This window comes from Phyllostomus discolor, chromosome 11, assembly GCF_004126475.2.
Source record: "Phyllostomus discolor isolate MPI-MPIP mPhyDis1 chromosome 11, mPhyDis1.pri.v3, whole genome shotgun sequence".
Taxonomy (NCBI): Eukaryota; Metazoa; Chordata; class Mammalia; order Chiroptera; family Phyllostomidae; genus Phyllostomus; species Phyllostomus discolor.
This window is the reverse complement of record NC_040913.2, coordinates 66,882,233-66,907,293: the sequence shown is the minus strand read 5'-3', so window position 1 is coordinate 66,907,293 and position 25,061 is coordinate 66,882,233. Positions and strand designations below refer to the sequence as shown.

The 25,061-nt window shown below is 41.3% G+C and overlaps 1 protein-coding gene across 4 annotated transcripts; it reads left to right on the top strand.

Moving 5' to 3' along the window:
* The first annotated feature begins 229 nt into the window (after positions 1 to 229).
* PCID2 (PCI domain containing 2) lies at positions 230 to 23,695 on the top strand. Of its 4 annotated transcripts, none has more exons than XM_028526756.2 (14): positions 230 to 498; positions 6,341 to 6,430; positions 7,520 to 7,593; positions 8,952 to 9,017; positions 10,183 to 10,224; positions 11,214 to 11,268; positions 14,326 to 14,429; positions 18,193 to 18,268; positions 18,991 to 19,132; positions 20,361 to 20,461; positions 21,444 to 21,517; positions 21,671 to 21,796; positions 22,612 to 22,735; positions 23,136 to 23,695. In XM_028526756.2, the coding sequence occupies exons 1-14, from the start codon at positions 250 to 252 to the stop codon at positions 23,223 to 23,225; spliced, it is 1,413 nt and encodes a 470-aa protein (XP_028382557.2). In that variant the 5' UTR covers positions 230 to 249; the 3' UTR covers positions 23,226 to 23,695. The 4 variants fall into 4 exon arrangements, with proteins under 4 accessions (XP_028382557.2, XP_035867382.1, XP_035867383.1 ...); XM_036011489.1 differs by lacking the exon at positions 23,136 to 23,695 and adding an exon at positions 22,797 to 22,934 and having other exon boundaries at positions 22,612 to 22,763; XM_036011490.1 differs by lacking the exon at positions 230 to 498 and adding an exon at positions 5,016 to 5,034.
* The last annotated feature ends 1,366 nt before the right edge of the window (positions 23,696 to 25,061 follow it).

The following is a 25,061-nucleotide window of genomic DNA, read 5'->3' as shown; positions in this document are numbered from 1 at the left end:
CAGCCCCGGCCAACCGCCACACCGTGTCCGCCAAGCCCCGGCTCTGCTCCGACCCCGATCCGGCCGCGGTCTGGCCCCCCACCCTATGCTCGCGAGCGCGGCCAGTCCGCGTCAGCCAAGGTCCGTGTGGAACTTGCAAAAGTCGAGGGGGCAACGGAACACAAGGCCTGTCTGCTCAGGGGGCTCGGCGCACCTCGGGCTTGCCAGAGCACCCAGGGGGCGAGGACCAGGCGTCCTAGCCGAGGGGATATGGGGGAATCGCACTACAGAGACCCTCAGCCTCGCTCAGCCCGGGCACGTCGCCATGCCGGTCCCGGGCTCGCGCTCCCACGAACACTCCGTCCGGAACCAACGTGCGAGGCAAATGGGGCAGGGGGAGCGAGGCCGGAAACGGACCGCGGGTCGGAAGTGACGCGAGACCCCTCGCGCTTGCTCCGCCCGGTCCCCGCGGTGGGCGCTGTCATGGCGCACATCACTATCAACCAGTACCTGCAGCAGGTAACGCTTGTTCCCCCCGCGTCGCGCGCGGTCTGCAGGGTCTTCTCCTTTTTGCTTTGGCCTGCCGGACCTTGGGATGCGGTGGGCAGCCGCCTTGTGTCTGGCTGGGGTCAGATTGGACACTGCCCGTCCTGCTGAGTCTGTTCGCTGACTGGCCCTTGCTGCCAGTTGGGAAGTAAGGATGTGGCGGCAGATGCAATACTGTGTTTCTTGGGGACCCAGGGATGCGCAGATGGTCGCTGCCCTCCGTTTAGGGACGCGTGTGTGTGTATGAAGTGGGGGGCGCGCCCCTAGTCCTAGCGGATGCTGAAAGACCCGTTAGCCACGCGGAGTGGGGGTTCGGCTCTTGTTACCCAATGAAGGCCCGACCTAAGGGCCTGACTTCGAGTTTTTCTCGGAAGACACAGTTGCAAGTAGGAGATGGAGAGAGCAAGTATTCCGGGCTGCGAGCTTCTAGTCATAGCCGACATTCAGTACACGCTCTGTGTTAGCACTTAGCATACTTGATAGCCTTTTGGAAATGTCTCTGGTAGGGATTTTTGTCTTTAAAGCCAGTAAACGGCAGTGGTATATTTCAAACGTAGGTGTTTATGTATTCAAAGCTTTCATTCTTCCCGCTAAATTTTCCTAATTCGCATAACTAAAACCGTGGTAACACGAATAAGGGAGAGAAGTGGGTTTTTAAAGTATGTAAAGCAAACATTTACCAAGGCTTGGTGATAATGTGTGACTGAGGGATAGCGAGGAGTCCAGAATGATTCCCGGGTTTCTAGTCCAGCTTGGGCAACAGATAAGCAGGTCATATTTGGAGTGAAAAATAAATTTAGTTTTGGACATGTTGAATTGCAGGTGTCTGTTGACACCAGGTGAAGATTTCTAGGTGGATATAGGCCGAGATGATTATGATCGTTACTTGCTTAATTGAGAAAGTTGGTTGAGAAACAGGAACCATGAAAAAACAGATATATACTTTTATTTTAATTTAAAACATACAAATATGTGTTTATTTACCAGTCTTGTTATTGAGGCCTAAGCCCCTTTCTTAAGGATAAGTGTGCTGTGGCCTTATCTTGTCCGAGTTACCATTTTCCAATATCAGTTTACTGAAAGTCGGGTTAGGATTTAGACATTGAAGCACCAATATGAATGTAGAATCTCTTTAGAATTTTATGTTTTTCTTAATCTTTTACATTTTTCTTGCTTACTTGTAGTTCTGTTTCTTTTTCTTTTTTCCATTCTGGTTGCCTTGAATGGTGTCCAACTCATGTGGATGCATATAATACAATTTGTTGACTGGGTAAATGGAGCTAGATAGAAGGGAGTGAAGCCATTCATAGGCTGAACGGTAAGGATGAGTGATTTGCCAGTGCTCAGACCTACTCATTATAGTGAGGAGTATAGTTAGGATTTGTGCTGGTCTTTCTGACTCTAAGTTTCAGATTTCCGTTTCACCAAACTACCTCTCAGTCCTGTCAGCATTCTCAGAGGAGCACTCCGAGAATCTCCTTTGTCTGTCTTATTTGATGAAGTTTGGGGTGATGATTAGAAGAAGAACAATTAGTGCTTGTTGAAGAACTAGGCACTGTTGTATACAGTAAGTTGTTAATCACTGTTTTTGTAGGAGGTATTGCAAACCCCATTTTACTGAGGAGGTTAGCTGGTTTTCCAAAGTCATCGGCAAGTAAGTGGCACATCCAAATCAGGAGTTTTGGCTCCAGAGTTCATTTCAGAGTTAAGTTCACGCTGTTAACACGAAGCTCCCTGCCTTTGCTGGTAGAAGTTTCAGCCAACTTTTTCTGTTCTTGTCAGAATCTGGCTGTTACTTACTTTCTGAAGTATATTGTTTCTTGAATCTCAGTGACCTTGTCAGTTTGGATACATTGACATTCCTTATTTGATACTTGTCACAACATCCTCAGCCAGCAGACATCTTTGGACAAGTGGTACATCTCATTTCCCATGTTTTCTGTGATCACTTCCTAATAGCTATTGGGTCTGGGGTTTGATTTTTACCCTCCTCATAAGCTAATGAGTTCTCCTGTTAGTTTCATGGGTGCTGGCAGAACACATGTAATTCCTGGGTTAGAGACCAAGGATCTCATTACTCAGCATAGCAAGCAGCATGGCATCAGCATGTTGGCATTGGTTCCCCTGGACACTAGGTGATATGACAGGCCCAGAAGGGTACCTGCAAACATATCAAGAGAAAGACATTGCAATTGGGAAATCCACCCATGTTATAGCAGGCAGAAAGCTAGTCTGTTTTTGTCTAGGATTGGGTATGACAGAGAGATATTACTTTATTTCTCAAGATGACCTGCCACTTAAATAGCCCTGAGTAGCAGCCTGGGTAAAAGAGCCAGCAATCAACGCCTTGGGGTGCCAGCATACCCATCTCGAGAGGCCCAAGGACAGTTGTCTGTTACTAAGATGTCCCCTCATCTATTGAGGCCCATTTTTTTAGTGCTGGGAGTTTCAACAGGCATTCATTCAATTTAGTTTCTGTTTGGAGGGGACAGGTTGAATTAATTTATCTTATGTTTTCCCATGTAGTCTACTTTTTGAAACTGTTCTATTCAGAAAAAGATCAGATTGTTCAGTTTAGAAAAAGATGCACCTTTCCCCCAGAGGTAAATGTTGACATTTCTAGTATCTTTTTGAGGTCTAGTATTATTTTTTTTAGTGTTCTCTATTTCTTTTGTCTATTTTGCAAACTCTTATTTCAAATGGCAAGTTACTTTTTAAAAACTGTGTTTACATATAAAATTTTTATTTTTCTTCGAATTTTTTATTCTGAAAATTTTCAAACTTACAGAAAACATGAAAGAAGTACAGTGAAGACACGTGTACCCCTTACCGGGCCGGCCGTGTTTGCTTTGACTCTTCCCTCTGGGCTTGTGCACTTCTCTATCCAGAACCATTTGAATGGAAGCTAAAGACCCCTTGGCCCTTCACCATGCCTTCACCTAGGGTCAGGGCTATTCTGCTGCATAACTGCAGTGTCTTTACTTATTACATCCAAGAAATTTAACATCAGTATTAGCATCAACATTTTCTAATACAGAATCTGTAGTTTAATTTTCCATGTCTTCTAAAGTGTTCTTTAGAACTTTTTTAAAATCCAGGATCCAGACAGATCACATACTTATTTTGGTTTGTGTGCTCTTTAGTCCTTTAATCTAAAAGTCTTCTTAGAGGTAGGGAGGCTCTTTTATGACATTTAATGTTGTTGCTTTTTTTAATGTCTTGGTCAGTTCACTTGTAGAGGCCTTGCAATCACCTTCTTGGTGATTAGATTTAGGTTGAACTTGGTAGTGTGGATTTCCCACAGCCTCACCTCAGATGGCACACACTGGTGGTGCTGATTCGCTTGGCACCCATCAGATCGCTCCAGTGTCGAGGTACCTTTTCCCTTGTTATTAATTTGTAATCTGTTGGATGGGCTAGGAGAACCCAAGAGCATCCTGTTCCCCAAGACTCTTCCACAAAAACAGTTTTAGTTTTCATTTGTGGCCCTTTTCCAAGTCATGTTATCAATTAGTGTTGGCCCAGTGATGATTTTCTATCATACTTTCTACATTTATTAGCATTTCATCAGTTTAAAAAATGCTTTCCCCATGCCCTTCTTTTTAAAATTATCATTATGGACGATTTTTAATGCAAAGTTATAATCCAGTACCAATATTGAGAATATTACTAACATTGACCTCTGGGAGCACCTTCATACTGGTTTCCGTGGTGTTCTGGTATGTCTTCATCCTTCTTTAAGACCTGCTTTGCTCTCTGGCACAATAATATTTATTCCATGCTCACCTTGTTCTTTCCTTGTCCTGGCACTGGATCAGCTATTTCTCCAGGGACTTCCGATTCCTTTTAGTGGAGAATGGCTTTGGAAAACCAGTCTGAATGCTAGGTGTGCTTTTGCTACTGGGAGTCATTCCTTTTAGGTCTTTTTAGGGAACACAGCTAGCAAATGTATTTTTGAGGAACTATGAGTTCCCAGAGTAGATGATTCCCACATGGACCAGCGTGGAGCCTGGAGTTTTCAAGGGGACCAGCAGCAGCCAAGAAAGGGAACTAATTCCTTCAAGTGTCCAGGGCCAGAGAGCTTCACCTGGTGAGCTCTGCAGTTCATGTACCAGGCCCACGGGGTTGCTGCTAAACAGGGCCTCAATTGGAGTCCAGCTGCATGGTCAAGTGGGAGGTGTTTAAATGAAAAGGCCAAAGCTTCCGGGACATGACATAGTTACTAACAGTGACTAGAGCAGATGTCAGGTTGCCCATGATCTTAGTATCCACTGAAGGATGGATTAGTTCATTAAGAGAGCCTGTCACCATCCCTCTGTTTTCCTTCACACACGTACCCACACACCCCATGATGAGAACTTTGGCAGCCTTTATCAGCTTCCTTCCAAAATGTTGATGGGACTAGTATTTTGTCATTACTCAGAATATATCAACAAGTAACCCGACACAAATGTCTTTTGTTTCTTGTTTTAAAGTAAATCCTTGTAAGTGGAGTTGTTGGCTCAAAATGTAAGTGCTTATGTAGTTTTGTTGAATAATCCAGTAGCAAATTCTTTATTGGATGAGGTGATGTAAATGTCACCTGTCAGTGCTCTGAGTGGTACAGTAGATGAGGGTTTGGATCCCCGTGGTGTCCTGGTTATGCCTCCATTTTTTTTCTGGCTGTGGGTGCCTGGGCATAGGATTGCTGGGTGGGGGAGTGGGGGTATGCTCTCCTAACTTGCATGCCAAACAGTGTCCCAAAGCAGATGCCACTTCACCTTCCGCCTGCAGTGTGTGAAGGTTTCAGTTGCTGTATATTCTTGGAGCACTTAGTATGGTCAGCCTCTTCAGTTGTAACTCTCCTGGGGGCATGTAGGGGTATCTTGTGCATTTCACTGGTGGTAGGACGTGAGCACTTTCTTGGTGTGCACCAGTTGGATATTCCCTTTATGACGTCTCTGCTCAAAGTCTTGTGTGGGCTTAAAATTTATATATTTAATTTTATTGTAGATAAACTACATAGTATATGCAGCTTCATGTTTGGCTTTCTCCTCGCTTATTTGTATGTCATTTTTGGTGAATATAATTTAAAAATATAATTTCCTTTTCTAATTATAAATGTCTGCCGTAACAGTCTTCCCGTATAGGAGTATACAAAATAAAAGCCTTCTCACCCCTCACTCCACTGTCCAAGGGGTCAGCGGGTGTGGCATGGGGCCCTGCGTTTCTTCTGTGCTTATATGTCATACGTGCTTTTCCTTTTCCTGCCAGGTCAAGTTATGCAGTTTTCCTCTATTTTGTCTTTTTTCTTTTGCTTAACAGTAAGCGTGTTGCAGACACTTTCCCATGTTATTACATGGAGATTTACTTCATTCTTTTTTACAGTACGCAGGTATCTGTTTATGACTCTGACACTATTCATTTAGCCATTGCCATTGCCATTTTTATTTTATGGTTAGGTTGAATGGAGGCCTTTTGAATTTTGGAAATAGGTTTTTATTTTCCCATAAGTTGTGAAAGTGAATTTTTAGATGTCTGCTCATATGACTGAGTAAAGCAAGAATAATTCACCTTCACTAATAATCAAATAATAAACTGGTTTATTCTGCTTTTTCGTGGTTTTTAGCAGTAAGTCACCTGTTTATTTGCCTTCAGGAGGTATCATTTTGAAAAGTAGTTATTGTTTGCTGGCCAAAGAGAATACTGATCTATTATATTTTGAATATTCTGTTTTCAAAGTAGGGAAAATGAATTGCAATGCTATACAATGTGCTGTTGAGGTTCCATTAGAATAGTGTTTTATTTTCTACTTAACTTTTCTCAAATGCTTCAGGTATACGAAGCAATCGACACCAGAGATGGGGAATCCTGTGCAGAGCTGGTGTCTTTCAAGCACCCCCATGTTGCCAACCCACGGCTTCAGGTAGGTGAGAGGACAGAGAGGGGGTCATAGCATGACCGGCGTCCTACGACAAGCTTAGTCTTTGAGCTCATCTGTTGAGGATTATATTCAGCGGCATATAGGCTGCACCTTAGACCATGTAAACCAGTTTCTGGAGTAGAAGCAGGCTTTTTTTTTTTTTTTAATTTAAAGTTCCCTAGGTTGTTCTAATGTTCAGAACACATTGAACACCATTGCTATAAACAGAAATTAGTGCCAGAGACTTGATGAGATTCATGCTCAACTTGCTGGGTCGATACTCCGTAGCTGGTGCTCTGTGCTTCCTGTTGCACTTCAGGGGCACACACGTCCGTCTGCCCGTTTGTCATCTAAGGCCAAGTTCTTCATTATAAAATTCCCCGTTGACCTTCCATCTGATGGTTCCATTCCCTGGTGGCCGTTGTCCGAACCAGTTATTTCATGAGGGATTGTAGAATGACAATTTTTCTGATGTTTTCCTTTTTCCCTCCCACATTGGATCAGTGTAAGAGTGGACTGATTCCTCTTTTTTCAAGTTCCGTATGCTAGTAATCCATTGTAATGCTCATGCTATCTAACATCTGGCCATTGAGAAGAGAGGGTGAGTTAGAAATAAACGTCAGCTAACTTGGCCCAGGACAGAGAGAGGGCGGTTCTATCACCAGAAGGCTGAGAAGGAGCTATTCCTAACGTGGTGTCTTTTCTAGCGCATCAGACTTCATTTATGTGAGGTGTGATATGCCTTACTTATTAAGCACATAGTAGCTGCTTTCTAAATGTTTCTTGATTGACAAGAAATATTAAGAAATGTATGTAATAGTTAGATATGTATTTAATTGCGTAGACTATTTCCTAGCCTGGGGTAGACAAAGCATTGTATTCATCTATGCTCTCTAGACGGCTCAAGCTTGATAAATATTTGTTGAAGTAGTGGACATTTTATTTAGAAGTGCTAAGGTATAAAATGTTACTGTTAACTGTAAAGTGTAAATTCTTTTGAAACAGATTTGTTTAAATCTCTACCCATTGCATTCTTTCTGTGCCTGTTAATTATATTTCTGCCATTTCTGTTCTTATTATTTAATGTATTAGTTGGCCTCTCCGGAAGAGAAGTGTCAACAAGTTTTGGAACCCCCTTATGATGAAATGTTTGCAGCTCATTTAAGGTAAGGAAGTAAAACAAGCAGATCTTGAAATTGCTGAATTGACTAGGATTGTATTTAACATCATCTTATGCTTGAAGCAGTGAATAATTACTTTGAAAAAGTAGAAGAGTGTGTTTGTAATTTACTTTGGTAAAGCCTGTGGAAATTTTGTGAATTTGAAAAAACTAAAATTGCAGTAAACTTTTTTTCTCATTTCAAGTATCATGTATGTTTTCAAAAGTTAAAATTATATTGTGCCCTGGCTGGGTGGCTCAGTTGGTTGGAACATCATCCAGTACACCAAAAGTTTGTGGGATCGATCTCCTGTCAGGGCACATAGCTAAATTGCGGGTTCGATCCCTGTTTGAATTTCATATGGAATACAATTGTTTGATGTTTCTCTCTTCTTCCTCTCTCTCTCTCTCATCCCCTCTCCTTTTTCTCCCTCTTTCTCTCCCCCTTTCCCTTTCTTGCTCTAACTATATGCTAAGGATTTTTTAAAAGTTATATTGTGATCATGTATGTTATATGTCTATTGTGTGATACTTTTTAAAAAATCACTTGATATTCATCACACTGACTGTGCACTGGTCTCTCATTTAGTAGGGTGCAGAGCCCACTGTTGACTTGTGTTTTTCAGGGAAATACTCACATGGCTGGTTTTTAACCTCTTTGCCTTATTTGGGAAAGAAACTGCAGCTGTGCAAAGCGAATTAAATATTGCTTTTTATTTATACTTAATTTCTTCTATGTTGATCGCTAAACCATCAGTCCAAGCAAAGCTTTATGTCCTTGAAGCATGTGGTGTTTCATTGCCTTTCTGCCCGCAATGCTTCCAGTGTTTCAGAACAGGCTAGGGTGGAGGGGGCAAGTTGGGGTAGCCATGTGAGATCTTTGGAAAAGTTGGGGTGCTACTGGGTTCTTTGTAATGTAAGGTACCCTGCAATTTCCTCACTCCGTGCAGTATGCCATGGGATTCCAGATTTGTTGATGAACTGACTAATACTGACCTACCCAGCGGGGCATCTAGTTAGAGGGTCATCACTTGTTTAAGTGCCATAGTGTATTGTCAGTGCCCGTTACTAATAAAAGCTACCGGCAACTAGGTTCTCCTTCTGGGACTTGAAAGGGTAGTCTCAAAACTTAATGTGTGATTTCATAATTTACCAACTCATTTTACTTCAAATAGTTATTTGTGTGTTTCTTCAACTTTTGTAGCCTGCCAAGAGCAGGAGGTCCAGCTTTCACTCCAGGATCAGTTGAGAACTAGGATGTTTGTGGTGAAAGATGATCGGGCTACCTAGTTCACCTGTAGGTTTTCACCCTGTAACTGCACTTGCCGCTGCACCTGCCCTCAGTCTCCGGTGTTTCTTTTCCAGGTGCACCTATGCGGTGGGGAACCACGACTTCATAGAGGCATACAAGTGCCAGACTGTCATTGTCCAATATCTTTTGTCGCTTGTATTAACTGTTCAGTTTATAACAGGTACAGTGGATTGTTTGGAGTTTAAGATGTTGAGATCTAGGGCTAATTTTATTTATCCCTGTAATTAGGAAGGAATTAAAACCTGTTAGGGCCCTGGCTGGCGTAGCTCAGTGGATTGAGCTCGGGCTGTGAACCAAAGTGTTGCAGGTTCGATTCCCAGTCAGGGTACGTGCCTGGGTTGCAGGCCACGACCCCCAGCAACTGCACATTGATGTTTCTCTCTCTCTATCTCCCTCCCTTCCCTCTCTAAAAATAAATAAATAAAATCTTTAAAAAAAAAGCTGTTAGAAGAGAAACTCATTTCCCTATTTTTGGGGGGTACTTAAAATTAGCATGGATCTTAAACCTATCATTCAGTTAACTTTATATGGTAAGGATATGGTTATAATTAAGGGTTTTATTTGATTCTGTTGTAAAGAATATTTTGTTGCCTCTCAGGCATTAAGTATAGTTACAGGGACTAGTTAAGTTTTCTTGGTGGAATATCAAACTCCAAAACCCAGGTGTAGATGGACAAGAGTGGACTCCACACACATCGTCATTTAATTGTGGTCAGTAAAGACCTTAATCAAGCCTATTTCTGATGTAAATCATTTAAGTGGTCTCTGACAGCTAAGGCCCTAGTCAGTGAGTGTCTTAGTATTTATATGTATCTCTGCACTCTATTTGCTTATTTTTTTAGCCATATTATTTAAGTATACATGGAAGAGAGTTGGTTACTAACTAGTAGGTCTCCTTTGAATGTAGGCATTGTATAATTGGTCAGTTAAACTTCACACTACAGATTCCACTGCCTATTACATATCACTTGTGACCATCTGGGCTTAGAGAAACCAAATAAAGTGTTTGAGATTGCCAATTTTAAAAAATCTTGTAACAGTAGTCTTTTTCTTACTTTGGAGAAAGTATGTATACAATAAATATATTTAGTATTCTTGTACCATATGATACTCAGATATTTGTAAGTGGATTTATTCATTTTTTTTCCTCAAGAACTTACAACTGTGATTTCACATAATTTTCTAAATGGTGAGCTATCCCCCTTGAAATTTAGAATCCTTATTTTGTATTCTCACTGTAACATCATTTGAATTTCACATGTTACACCTTCCTTAACGTAGTACGTCATTCCTGCGGGCGTTTCAGGCCCACAAAGAAGAAAACTGGTACGTATGGACAGTAACAGCTCGAAAAATTAGCAATGTTTTTTATCAGAAGCTTTAACAATTTTTTTTTCTGGATAAAAATATATTATGTTTTCTATGTCGACACTTAATATTATGTGTTGATGTAATAATAGCAACATGGATAATAGAATTTTAATAGTCAGTGTAAACTTAAATGGCGGATCAGCCAGATTATTTGCAGTGTATTTATATTAACATGAAGTGTTGTTTTTATTTCAGCCCTTCTGTGCCTCAAAATATTTATTAAATCCATTTTTCCCTTCAGTTGTCAATTTTGAATTTACTTTCGGTTTGAAACTCGGACAAAAGGAGTAGACCAGCTTCAGTTCATTTGGGTGGTGTGATGCCTAATAGTTGGGTCATTTCAAATTGTTTACCAAACCTATTCTCAATTTTATGATTTATGATTTATTAACAGACTAGGTAAATAATGAAATTTTGTTTGCATTGGAAAAAACAGAAAAAAAGCCAACCTTTTTTAAGTGAAGGCTTATCTTACCCATGAAAGGAAGCCCAACACTGCTAGCTAGATTTTTAAAAAATTGTTTTATGATATTTTGTCTATTGTATACTCTGGTTGCTGTTAGGAAATCTTACTAAACCACATCTTTTTTAATGGAGCTGTTTGGGTAATTGTGGGGAAGGAGGATGTGCTGGGAAGAGTGTGAGGAGCTGCTCCCTCTCAGTGAGGACCCCTAGGCAGACCAGGATCTGGGCCTCTGAGGAGGGTCCCAGGTGGTGTGTATGGTGCATGTCAGTGTCTGGCCTCTTTGTCGATCAGGAAGCCCAAGGGCTGCAAGCTATCCTGATGAAAGATGAGGAAGGTAACAGTAGATGCTGAATTCTTGGAGGGACGCTGACTCCCATTCTGGACGATTGCCCTGTGTGTTGGTGTCATTCCCATCACTGGTAATGGACTCTCTGACCTCATGGCTTCTTCAAACACACCTGCTTTTTTGCCCCTGTAGGGCTCTGCCTGTTATGTATGCAGTAGCACTTGACCTTCGAGTATTTGCCAATAATGTAAGTTCATTTTTTATCAGTATTGTTTTGTAACCTATTGGTACCTATTGCTTATTTTCATGTCATTCTTTACAGATGTTTTGAGGCATGAGTGGGGGTTGGGATATGTCTAGTGTAGAGAGCAAAAGAACAGGGAAGGTCTTAAACTAATCGTTCTGTTTGGATCGACGTGAACAGAGTTAAGTAAACATTGGTTTTCACACTGTGGATAATAGAGGGAGTTGTTTCTATATATGGTTTATCATTTATGGCATGCAGTACTTTTTAAAAGGGGGATGGAACAATAATAGATGAGCAGTTCTGCATTCTCTTCTACTCTTAAGATATGCCCTGTCCCCTGTTTTAAAGAATTGCAACTTAATGTAGATTGAAGCAATAGCTAAGGGTTTCTCTGGTGTGAGGGGGTAAGAGCCTGGATTTTATGGACTTGATTTCTCCTTGGTGGGGTCTACATAAGACAGCTTTGGAGCAACATTTCTCAACTTTTTGGTCCTAAGACCCCCTTTCCAGTTTTAAAAATTATTAATGACTTCTGACTCTGAACAAGGTAGAGTGGGCACATTTTTCCTTCCTCCTGCTGGGCATTTTAAAACCAATGTGGCTCTGAGGCGTGGAGAGAAGCCAGGACAGGGACTTGCAAAACAGCAAGGGTAGTGAGTTTCCTGCGTTTCTTTTTTGCCTCCTGTCTGGCCTAGCTTGGGTCTCAGCAAAGCCTGAAACTCAGGAACACCAACAGGCAGAGATGAAGTTTGGAGGAGAGCAGGAAGGGGCGAGGCAGCCCATCAAGACAGACCTCTTTGACAATTTCTGCTGCACTTCACACAAAGTCTGTAGGTCTCCAACCCCTGTCAGCAAGGCCCATGGGGAGCCAGACCCCCATCTCACCCAGTGCCAAAGAGGTGGAGCCTCGTTTACCCCCTAGCGTGGTCTCAGCAGAGGCCTGCTGAGACAAGAGAGATAAGGTCCACAGTCATGTGAGGTAATAGTGCCCTAAATGTCCAGTGTGTAATCGAAAATCACTTAATGTACCAAGAATCAGGAAAGTCTTGGCCTTTTGAGATGTTGAATGAGGAGAGACAATCAACGAACACCAGCACTGAGGTGACATGATGTTGGAATTCCCTAGTGAGGACTTCATACCAGCCATCATAAAAAAGCCTACAGGAGCAATTATGAACACACTTGAAACACATGGAAATGTGGGTAGTCTCAGCAAAGCAATAGACGGTGTAAGGAAGGGCCAAATGGAAATACCGGAACTGAAATTATAGTCACTTAAGTAGAAATTACTGAGGTGTCCAAAAAACTTTTGTTTATGTGTTAAATTTATTTATATTTACTGTATTAGAAATTTTAGCTGGGAAAATTTTTAATATTTATTAACTTAAAGTAGTAATAAAGCTTTTACATGGTAACATAGTTAACATTTAAATTAAAAAATGACTATTTTCAGAATGAACAAAAAGTACTGACAGTGGCATTCTTTTACAATTTAAACTTTTTCATGCCTGGCTTAACAGAAGCCACCCAGATTCTCATGTCTGCGTCTGCATTTAATATGTTGTTTTGGTTGAATATATGAAGACAGTCTGGCCTCACACAGATGTAAATGGAAAAGGGAGGAGCATTTTAGTAGCCTTTTCAGATAATTGTAGATACTCTTTGAGCTATACCCAAACTCCAAGTGCTAGTTTTTAAAAGTTAGTTGTAACGGGGCCTCTGAAACTTAGCAGTGAATTTTTTCTACTGTTACATCAAAATCCACTGGTGAGCCATGCACCCAGAATGGATGTTTTTGCCCTTGCCTGGTTTTGTAACATACATTGAACATTTGGAAATTTTTAGTTCACTGAGCTGTGCAGATGTTCCCAATGTTGATATATTTCATTAGGTAAACACAAAACAAAACAAAAAAAAAACAGAAAAATTCGACATTTGTTAATACCTACAGTGACCTCATCAGAAGAGTGCTGATGTCATAGAAATCTGCCAAGTTCATGGTGGTCCATACAAGTTTTTCCAAAATTTTTGTTTTTTTTTTCTTGAAAATGCAAATATTGTCATTGGCAACAAACACTCAATTGTTTGTCTGGAAACGACAGGCTGCATTCATTCGCTTTCAGGCACGCCTGCGTTGCCTTGCCTGACTGCCCTCGTCTGCTCCGGGGTGCAGCTGGCAGCCCCGAGTGTCCCAGTCCTCCTCCGCAACACAGCCGTCTCCTTCAGTGTGGGGCACACGCGCTGCGTGTGTGCTTCCTGTCTCATCACAAGCAGTTTAAACATTTCTGCATTTGAGGACTAGGACAAGGGAATTAATGTTTGTGGCATCATTAAGGACATTTTAAAGTGAAATCAGCTTTATTAGGTGATTGATTAATCGACAGACTGTAAATGCACTTTGTGAAGGAAATGATGACTGCTTCAGTGTGGTGCCCCTGGGAAGGCTCTAGTGGTTTCACCGACTATTGTGTTTGCACCATCAGTGCCAACGGTGCAAATGTCGTTACGATAGAAAGAAATGATGGCTTAGTGTTATCATGAAAATGGTTTCCACTCTGTGGGCCACGTGCAGGTGTCTCGAAGCCTCTCAGGAGTTCCTAGACTGTACTCTAAGAACCTCAGAGAGGGAGAATGTGAATGGGAGAAAACTGGTTCCCCTTTGCTGAAGACTATCCTAAAAACAAGGGAAGACTCAGACCTGGTGATGACTTTGATATCTATGGAAAGTGTGTTTCAAGGACGAGCTGTGTGTGGAGAAGGGAAGGTCAGTGACTGAGAAAACAAAACCAGGGTTACCCCCGATGTAGGCTTAAAACACTGGTGATTGACTTACTAGCTTGAATTGGTGGAAGAGAGATTTGATGTGTGGAAGAGTTGAACTAAGGTATAATTTCTCAATTTTTAAACATAGTATAGAATAAATGATTTCACCAGAACCTTTTGGGACTTCAACTAGTAGCTGTAGCCATTTTATTTTCTTCTAGCTGCACTGTGGTTTTCTTTTTTAATTGAAGAATCTAGCAGAAAAAGAAAGTAAGTGTTTTTATATTCTATTAGGCAGATCAGCAGTTGGTTAAGAAAGGAAAAGGCAAAGTTGGGGACATGCTAGAAAAAGCAGCTGAACTGTTGATGAGCTGTTTCCGCGTCTGTGCCAGTGACACGTGAGTACGGTTTTGGAGACCGAGCTATTCCCAGTCTGCTCTCATCACACGTTGTCCCTTCCCTGACCTTTGTCTGTTGTTGACATTTGTTTTACTTCTGCATGTGTTGTAATCACACGGTCATTTTGGGTTTTGCTTTAAACAGCCTATTGTTTTGTAAGGAAATAAGAAAACAGAAAAATAGTCTTTTGTGCTTACTTACATATTTACCATTTGAGCTCTTCAGTCCTTCCATTAGATCTGAGTTTCTGCTTGGTAGCATTTCCCTTTACTCTGAGAACTTGGTTTAGCATTTTGCTTTTAGTGTAGGTCTGCTGACAATGATTATTCTAAACTTTCATTTCTCTGGAACTATTTTGTCTTCAATTTTGAAGGATCTTTTTGCTAGGTGAATTCAGGATTGGACTTTTTTTTTTCTTTTAGCACTTTAAATGTCATTCCATCAGCTTTCCAATGTTTTTGATGAAAAGTCAGTTGTCATTCTTATTGTTGTCGCTTGGTATGTACCGTATTTTTTGGACTATAAGATGCACCCACCCCCCAATTTGTGAGGAAAATGGGGGCGCATCCTATAATCCTAATGTAGCTTATCTGGCTCGTTATTGGGGTTTGGGGGCAGTGGTGGAGCAGGGTCTCAGGAGGCAGGAGCCTCCTATTTTTTTTCCTACTCTAAAACGTAGGTGCGTCTTGTAGTCTGAAAAATACAATAATGATTCTCTTTCCTCTGCCTGTTCTTTCTTTTCACTTTTATCTTTTAGGAACTTGACCCCCGTGCACCCATGTGTTTCTCTATCTCTCCTGTTTATTGTTCACTGGGCTTCTTGGATCTATAGTTGATGTTTTTTATCAGATTTTTTAAATTTAAATTTTTTATATTCTTCAACTATTTTGGGCTCCATTATTTCCCTTCTCTTCTGGGACTCCAGTTACATACATGTTAGACCACATGATATTATTCCACAGGGCACTGATGCTCTGTTTATTTATTTTTCCATCTTTTTCCCTGCCTCTATTTCACTTGGGGTAATGTATATTGACCTTGTCTCAAGCTGACTGTTCTTATTGGTCACTGTTTATTTTTTGATTCTAGACTTTCCATCTGATTCAACTTTAGCATTTCCATTTTACTCTTGAAACTCCAGCTCTTCACCCATTATAAAATCATATCTGTTGGATTGAGAGTTTTAGGATATTATAAAGTGAAGAAAGAAAAAGTAAAGCTTTCCATGTGTAAATAAACAAGCAAGATCTCTCGTTCCCAGAAAAGTGTTCCAGCTTCTCATGTCTCACTGCTCTGGCCCCCCCAGCCCCTCCTCAAACACTCCACCCAGGCCAGACGTAACAGCAGGGCCTCAGGATAGTTCCCCCAGAGGCTTTCCACACACGCTGTTTCCTTTGCCTGGCGTGCCCGTCTCCCCAGCTTTCCATCTGGCTGTCTCTGCCCATTTCACAGCTTTCAGCCTCTAACACTTCCCACCACTGAAGTTCAGAGTCGATGAGATCCTCCCTTCATAAAGTCTCATAGCAGACCATACTTCGTGTTCACTGCACATATCAGAAGTAATTACCTGGATGATGCTTGTTGGATTGCAAAGTCCATGAGGGCATGTGTGCTGCTTTTACATAGTGTCTCTCACACCACAATAGTGTTCAGTAAAAACATGTATTACCTGGATACTTGGAGTTTGTTTGGTTGTATATTCCTGCACAACAGTCATCTTCATGACCTCGGATTTGGCAGTGGTTTTCTTAGCTGTGAAACCAGAAGCACAAACAACTGAAGGAAAAATAGATAAATTGGACTTCATCAAAATTAAAAACCTTTGTGCTTTAGAGGACACTATCAAAAAATGAAAAACAACCATAGAATGGGAAAAAATATTTGCAAATAATTTAACTGGTAAAGGCCCAGTATCCAGAATACATAAAGACTGTTACAACTCAACAATAAAAAGACAAATAATCCAGCTAAAAATGGACAAAGGGTCTGAATCAGTATTTCCACAAAGATACACAAATGGCCATTGAGTCCACAGAATGGTGCTCAATGTCATTAGCCACCAATGGAATACAAATCAGAATCAGAGTGAGCTGCCACTTCTGTAGGATGGCTAAAATAAAAAAAAGACAGACAATGCCAGTATGGGCAAAGATGTGAAGCAATTAGAACCCTTGTACATAGCTAACAGGAATGTAAAATGGTGCAGTCACTTTGCAAATCAGCCTGACAGTTCCTCAAATAGTAAAACCTGGAGTGACTGTATGTCCCAGCACTTCCACTCCTAGGTACAGACCCAAGAGACAAAAGCAAATCTCAAGTAACAAACCTTCCCATTGGGGTTTGCTTTGTCCCATGTCTCCAGAAGAGGTCATATCCCTCGTGCCAGATTGGGGTCGACAGTACCACAAGAGTATTTTATGTAAGTTAGAAAGTACTTGGATTTTGTGATTTTTTTTTTAATCGTAGCATTTCAGGTAGTTAAAACAGCACTGTCATTTGTTTCCATTTTCCAGATGAGGAAAATGAAACCTAGAGAGACAAGGTATCTTGTTTGAGATCATACTACTGGTTAATGACAGAAATCATATTAAGGCGCTGGCTGTTATCACAAAACAGACTTTAGTATTTTAATACTGAATAATATTTTTATGTTACTTTAAGTACTTTTATGTGGGCACACCTTGTCTTAAAGAGCAATTTCTTTTACCCTGGCTTGTGAACAGCCTTGCTTGTTTCCATATTTTGGGCATTTTACATGCTTCAACTTCATGCTGTAGGCTTTAGTGTTTCCAGGCAACCTGCCATCGCCCCCTCTCTCTAGCACCCTGTCTGGGAGAGTCTGCAGGCTCTGCCAGGGAGGAGCCATTGCATGGTGCAGATACGTGGCTGACTGAATGCTGAAATGTTTGTCAGTGTTTCATCATGAAAATTTTCAAATGTTCAACACAGTTGGAAGAATTTTATGGTGAATGCCCATATACCCAGCACTTCTATCAATATTTTACTGTACCTGCTTTATCATCTGTTCATGTGTCTTTCCTTCTATCCATCTAACAGTTTATCTTTTTTCTGATGCATTCAGTGTTAATTACATATATCAGTGCAATTTTCCCTAAACAACGTGTCAGTAAACTTTCTCCTAAGTACTTGTTTCTCTTTTGTATTTCGAGACAGAATTTACTGAGTTTTGACAAGGACCTATACCTGTATAACCCCAGTTGTGAGATAGGACGTTATTACCGCCCGAGAAAGTTCCCTCCTGCCCTCTCCTCAGGCGGTCCCTCCCCTCAGTTCTGGGTGTTTGCCACCATAGGTCAGTTCTGCCTGTCTGGTAACTTCATACAAATGGACCCTCTCCGTTTGTGCTCCATGTCCTGCTCTTTCTGAGATTCATCCGCATCCTTGTGTGTTTTAGTAGTTCATTTTGTTGTAATGATAAGAGAAAATTCTTTTTCATTTTTCAAAAATGTTTTACAACAATTAGCTGTTGCATAATATTGCTGCAAACGCAGCAGTTTCAGCTGCTGCAGCAGAGGGAGTGTGTTGCCCAAGTATTTCACTGGGATGAGGACTCCTGGCTTGGACTCTTCAGCTTCACCTGTTAGATAAAACATCTTCTTTCATAATGTTATTTTTTTTTTCATGAATATGACTTAAGCTCTGAGATTGTTATCTCAAGATATTAATTTGTTTAGGCAGTTTATTTCGTGATTTATAAATTCTTATCTTCTGTGTAACTTTATAAAAATTATGTTCCCACAGTCGTGCTGGTATAGAGGATTCTAAGAAGTGGGGGATGCTGTTTCTGGTGAATCAGTTATTCAAGATCTACTTTAAGGTATGCCTCTGCTTGAGTACTCTGTGATATGGCTTTGTAAATTTTCTTTTTCCCTATCTTCCCAGTTACCTTTTCTACTAATTATCAGCTAGCCTCCTGGCATTGCTTGAGAAATGGTCATCGCTCAGCCATATTTATAACCCTAAGAGCGAATGTGTGTCAAGTGCCTGCTAAGTGCAAGACGCTATTGGAAATAGTGTCGTGTTGTTTAAACCTCAGCCCTGTGAGGCAGATGCCATGAGCTCCAGGGGAAACTGAGGTGCCTGCATGTTAAGCAGTGTGCCCAGTGTGCTGACCTGGGCTGCTTTAAGTGAGGGGTTTCACTCCAGAGCCTTTGTCTGCTATGGTAATAATTAACTACAGAACAGGCGGGCGGGTGGAGCAGTCATTCTTTGCTACATGAAGTTGGCCAGGTGAAGAGCAGCTGTGTCACAAAGCAGCGGCTGGGACCTAGCCCCTCTGCGTGGGCCTTCCATCTGCGGGGAACATCTGCCCTGGAAGCATCTCCGTCTGAAGCGCTTCTTCGGGCTTTTTCTAAAGTGGATGTGGTCTGTGCCATCGAGACCGTGTTCTCGGTTTTAGTGTTCAGTAGTCAGTAGTGATAATATGGTGGGCTTCGTAATTTGCAGTGGAAGGGCAATGTGCTCAGTAAAGTGGAAGTTTAAGTTTGTCCTGCCTGTTTTTTTAAAATAGTGTTTTAAGTACAGTGTCATTTGTTATAGATAAACAAACTCCATTTGTGTAAACCTCTCATCAGAGCCATTGACAGCTCGAACCTGAAAGACGATTACAGCACAGCACAGAGGGTGACGTACAGGTACTATGTTGGGCGCAAGGCCATGTTCGATAGTGACTTTAAGCAAGGTATGTTGTTATTCTTCTTCCGCTGTATTCTAAAGACATTGCCTGCTGAACAGCTCTGTGGTGTAGTTTCAGAGAACACAGTGATTGCATTTTATTATTGCTTAAGGTAGAACATAGGTGTGAACCAAATTCAAGTTATATTTTTATTGTTTATTTTTGACACTAAAGTTGATTAAATAAAAGAAAAGTTGTACTGAAGTTTCTTTGTTTATATTGGGTCTCTGAAATACATGGAGAATCTCAGTTATTCTGGACATCTTTTTTTGTGAGGTAATTAGGCAGCAGTGTTCTTGGCATTTAATATAAGTAAGCGTCTTCTCCCTTTGCCTGTGCTGATCGTGTTGGCACAGGATGTGGACATGGGGGCGGTGCCTCACTTGGCTGCCACCCTGCTGCGTAGAAACACGACGTGGAGTCCCCAGGCGAGAGGCAGGAATGTGTCCTTGCACTGGTGTCATTTTTGATATTTGTGTCCATGGGTGACAGTGTCTTTACCACAGCACAGTGGCACTTTCATGAAATTACATCATTATGTAGTTTGTATCATTAACTCTCTGAAGGACGTGATGCCAGTATTTTTTTAAACTTTTTGATTAGCTGGCATAAGGCGGTACTGTATGACCTCTTTTATTGTAGTCAGACCAGGTTTTTAAAGGTTCTATTTATTTTTTTAGAGAAAAGAGAAGGGAGGGAGATAGAGAGGGAGAGAAACATCAAATTACTTTTCTCTCCATGTCTTATAGCCATGGATTCTCTGAGAGCAAAAATAACAGCAGTTTCATAGTCATTACTCTAGTTTTTTTATTCTATAAGCACATACAGACCAACTTCAAATTTTCTTTCACAAAAAATTTTCATAAGTCTAGGACTTTTGAAGATGGGCTTTCTTTTCCTCATCACTGTTTTTTTTTCCCCCTTAAAATATGAAGCGTAAGATAGAAGCTTTTAAATTTTATTCTATTGATTTCTGTTAAGGCATTGATATGTGTCTCCCCTTAAGGTTCATCAAATAGTATTTTTGAATACCTAACACAGCAAGGAATAATTCATTAGTATTAATGGTAGATTCTGAATGGTAGATTCTGAATTATCGTTCTGAAAACTTGAGAGCTTTTGTGTAAGGGAAGGTGGTAGAACAGGAGCGGGGAGGCAGCTTCGGTGACTGCGCTGTGTGCGTGCAAAGCCCCGCGCGATGCTGTGGGTCTGACACGTGCGGGTGTCCCTGCAGCGGAGGAGTACCTGTCCTTCGCCTTTGAGCACTGCCACCGTTTAAGTCAGAAGAACAAAAGGATGATTCTGATATATTTACTGCCAGTGAAAATGCTATTGGTGAGTAATTGTTATTGAACTCTTACAGATCCTGTTGCTTTGAAGAAGTTTATAGGCTTTTTAAAATACGTCAGATGGCGTATAGTTGAATACAGTCCCAGCTGCATATGAGCACACCCCACAATAGAGGAAGAAGAGCTTTATGTGTAGCCAGAACCGTGTGTCTTTATGATTGACACTTTCAGATCCTTCTAGAAAGGCTTTGTTTCTCTTTAAAGTATCTTCAACAGTTTATCATAATGTAGGACAAAGAAAATAAGTTCATATTATTTCTGTTCCCCCTCAAAGTCTACATTAATAGAGATGGATTAGCCGAGAAAAATGTCATTCCAGCCTTTGTGTAGTCATCTTAGTTGGTCACCAAAAGTTATTTTTGATACTTAAAAAGCCGTGACAGATAACTAATATTGTTAACTGACTAAAACATCCTCAAAGTGATGAATAGAGCTTTCTTTCCTTCCATTTAAAACTTTTTAAAAAAAAATCATCAAAGTGATCACACGTTTGGTTAAAACTTGCGGTTCAGGACAGCTCGTAACGGAAAGGCAGCAGTGGCACACGCGCCCTTCCTTGCCCCTGGCTCTGCTGCCCAAAAAGACCAGTGTGGTTTTCTTCAGCTGAGTCTTCCAGAGGTTGTTTCTGTGTTTCTGAATCTTAGGAAGAAATACTAGGATTTCTTCAGTTGTCACTCTCCTCCTGTGATATAAAGGATAAGAAACATGAGAAAGTCAAGGTCATTTGTAACTAAACAACAAAACTGTATTCTATCAGAAATCAGGTTTTCTGATTTCTAGACAAGCTTTTATTCTTTTCCTAGCATACTAGGGTGTTTTTAATCCTTGTTCAGCTACTTACGAAGAAATTCTAAGAAACACAGGGTTGCAAGTTTTTAAAACTTAATTCCTTGATAAGAATGTTATAAAAAACAATTCTGTTAAAAATGAAAGTGCTCTTACTCTAGAAAACTACCTGTTTGTCTTAGGGTCATATGCCAACCATTGAGCTTTTGAAAAAGTATCACCTCATGCAGTTTGCCGAAGTAACCAAAGCTGTAAGGTAGAGTATTTGTCCTTTTCCATTTGGGATCTTTTAAAATGTAAAGTTACTGAAAATTTCACACGTGTTGTAGGAGCACTAAGTGCTTTTGACGCGATCTCGTGCTGAGATTCTGTTCTGTGACCGTGCTGGCGCTTCTCTCCCCACCACCAGCGAAGGCAACCTCCTCCTCCTGAACGAGGCCCTGACAAAGCACGAGACCTTCTTCATTCGCTGTGGCATCTTCCTCATCCTTGAGAAGCTGAAGATCATTACCTACAGGAATCTTTTTAAAAAAGTGTAAGCAAAATATTTCTTTTAATAAGTTTAACCTCTCCGTATGACGCATGCAGTGGAGTTACAAGAGCAGGTGCTGTGTCTTCTGGGGCGGGGTGTCGGTCTGTGTGGACGGGGTCCCATCCCTCTTCCTTTAATTGTGTGGAATAAAACCAGACTTCCCCGGCCCGCCCGCCGCCTCACAGGCCTCGGTGCCGAGAGCGCTGAGCAGAGGCCCATTCGTGGGAGGACTCAGGTGGTGAGTGATAAGAGAACTCTGTAATAAATATTTTAAAACACCAGGCCTAGGAATAAAATATTTCACATTTCATCAGGACATGTGGGACTGATTGTTCATTTCCTTTATTCATAACCAACCAGGCCTCCCCCTGCCGCTCCTGTCTGTCAGAAAGTCGAGTTCTCCTGCAGTTGTGTTTTTCTCCCACGCGACACTGGAAGTGGACTCTTCCCCAAAGTCCGGTCTCAGCAGGGTCTCAGTTAGCTTAACTTCAAACAAAGGCAGACTTTTTATAGCTGTGGGTAGATTTCAGAGATATTAAAATGTGAAAATACCTGCTTCTTAGAGTCAATGAAATATTCAGTATATGTAAAAGATTATATTTGTATTAGTGGCATTTTAAAATTGAGAAGTCAAAACTATATTTAATAGCTCTTGTTTCAGAGTGTGTTGAATAGATGGAAGCGTCTCTCATCCCGTTTGAACAGTAGTTTGTTAGAAGGTGTGTTTTCTGCTGACTCAGTCAGTGCACCATCTCTCAGCCTTTGAAGTATTTGCATCCGGTCGGTGACTAGTGTGGGCCTTTGTTTGCCTCCTGCAGGTACTTGCTACTCAAAACACACCAGTTGTCTCTGGATGCTTTTCTAGTTGCCTTGAAATTCATGCAAGTGGAAGATGTGGACATCGACGAAGTCCAGTGTATTTTGGCCAACCTGATATACATGGTGCGTGAGCCCCTTGGTTCAGGTTAGGGACTCTTAGGACAAGTCCCTAGAATGTCCCTTCACATTCCCTAGAATGTGAAGCTTTGATGTAGTGTCCTTAAAACTGTTCTCAGGCCCTTTGCTTTTGTGAAGGTATGTGAAGGTATGCTTTTCTGATAGAACTAATTTTATCCCAGGAAATACCATGATATTCAAAGAGTTTTATAGGGGGTATGGGTGGGTGGATATAATATATACTTATATATTTTCCATATATGTATTTATTAATTGTTCTCTCAGTGACCTGAATTGCATTATGATTGGGTCAGAATGCTTATGCCACAGGACTAAGTAATTAACTCACTCAGCATCAGTGATGTGGCTCAGAAACATAAGCCAGCCCTCTGCTTTTCTCCTACAGGGTCACATCAAAGGCTATATATCACACCAGCATCAGAAGCTAGTGGTTAGCAAGCAAAACCCATTTCCTCCGCTGTCTACAGTGTGTTGAACGTGTAAACAGTCCTGAGAAGGAGTGTGTTCCTCTAGTTTTTATCATACTGATGAGCTCAGTACTTGGCCGTGATGTTATTTTCTACAGCAGGAATTTCTCTGGGGCTCTTTTCCCAGGGATGTTGAGTCTGTGTTTGCCGGCATACACAGATGCCTTGAAGTTCCCTCATCACTCAACTAACGTCGACCTCACGGAGACTTGGAATTCCTTTTTCAGACGTAGCAGACACCTCCTTTGGCTCTGGAGTATGGCTGAAACCTCTGTGAAGGAGGCTCTGTCTCCAAGGCAGCTACAGTTTACTTCTCATAAGAGTTATTCATAAATGCATCTTTGTAACTTTTTATATTATTTGTTCTATAAAAAAGGCTTTCCGAATTTATACAAGTGATATATTTTTTATTATATCTTCCTGGAAACCAAGTTTTGCTAAGACTTTAAAATGTATTCGTGTTCACCTATTGTCCTTACCATTAGTCTGTGTTTGATTAGCATATATATTTATTTTTATTGTATTTTTTCCATTATCATTTAATCCCCTTATACCCCTCTCCCCTTGCAATCACCACATCATTGTCAGTGTCCATGGATCCTTTTTCCTTTTTGCTTAATTCCTCCAGCCCCTAACCTCCTCCCCACCCAGCATATTTATTTTTGCCAAAGTCCTTTCAGAGAAATGGGCCAGGGCACCTGCAGATTGGAAAGAAAAAGTTTTATTCTGGGGTTAAAATACAGTAATAGAAATGAAAGAGATATGTAGTGTGTTTAAGACCTATAAGGCTTAAACATCTGAATTGTGTTTAATTCCCTATACTTGACTCAAAAGATTTTGTACTTAACTCACATTTTTAATTCCTTAAAAAAAAAAGTCCCCTCCACTCTTCAACAGCTCTGTGTAACAAGGCCCCAGCAGACCACCATTACCCTGGCATGTGTGCCTGGAGTTAGGGCGGCCCTCTCTCCACCCGTCTGCTGGTCTGCAGAGCAGTCTGCCTGCAGAAGCTCCTTTATTTCACTCAAGGAGACTGGGGGGCTAGAAATTTTATGTATGTAGTTGAGCAGTTTTGCTACTCCCTTAAGAGTTAAGAGATTAAAAGTGAATATCATTTCTATTTGTTCTCACTTTTCATTTTGGCTCTCACTTTTCTTTTTCAAACTTGGACCTCCATGTGGAGTTCTGATCTGCAGGGAAGCAGAGTTTTGGGCTGAGTTCTATCTTTCTACTTGTGTTGAAGCTGCAGTCTCCATGATGACCATAGAAAATCACTGTGACTCAACACTTCCAATTCTTAACTCAGCCCTGTTTGGTAGATGCTGTTATTATACCATTTAGAGCCCAGGGGAGAGGTGCAGGATGTTGAATACCATATTTTAGGACTATAAGACGCACCTAGGTTTTAGAGGAAGAAAAAAGGAAAAAAAAATTTGAAGCAAAAATGTGGTAAAATATTTAATAACCTGTGACCCCGCTCCACTGCTGCCCGCCCCCCCCCCCCCAGCCACACACAGAGCGAGCCAGGTAAGCTACATTCAGACTATAAGACACGCCCCTATTTTTCTCCCAAATTTGTGGGGCAGGGGAGTGCATCTTACAGTCCGAAAGATACGGTAACTGAGAGTCAGCTGGCTGGTTCAGAAGCAGAATTGAGAGGCTGAGCACCGGCCCTTATCCAGCAGGTCCCAGGAACCCGTGGGGGGTGGAGGTTCCCTCCATTGAAGCGCCTCTCCAAGCAACAGCCCTGTTTGAAGGCCCCTGTCTTCTTTTAACCTCTCTCGTGCGTGCTTCCTGATTCTTTCTCTAAACTGTATAACATTTCCCTCTCAATGTTATTTTCT

Coding starts and splice junctions, on each gene's coding strand:
- PCID2 (XM_028526756.2), top strand. CDS start 250: ATGGGGGAATCGCACTACAGAGACCCTCAGCCTCGCTCAGCCCGGGCA. Junction 10,225..11,213: donor GCCCACAAAGAAGAAAACTG/GTACGTATGGAC, acceptor TTGCCCCTGTAG/GGCTCTGCCTGTTATGTATG. Junction 21,518..21,670: donor GAAGTAACCAAAGCTGTAAG/GTAGAGTATTTG, acceptor CCCCACCACCAG/CGAAGGCAACCTCCTCCTCC.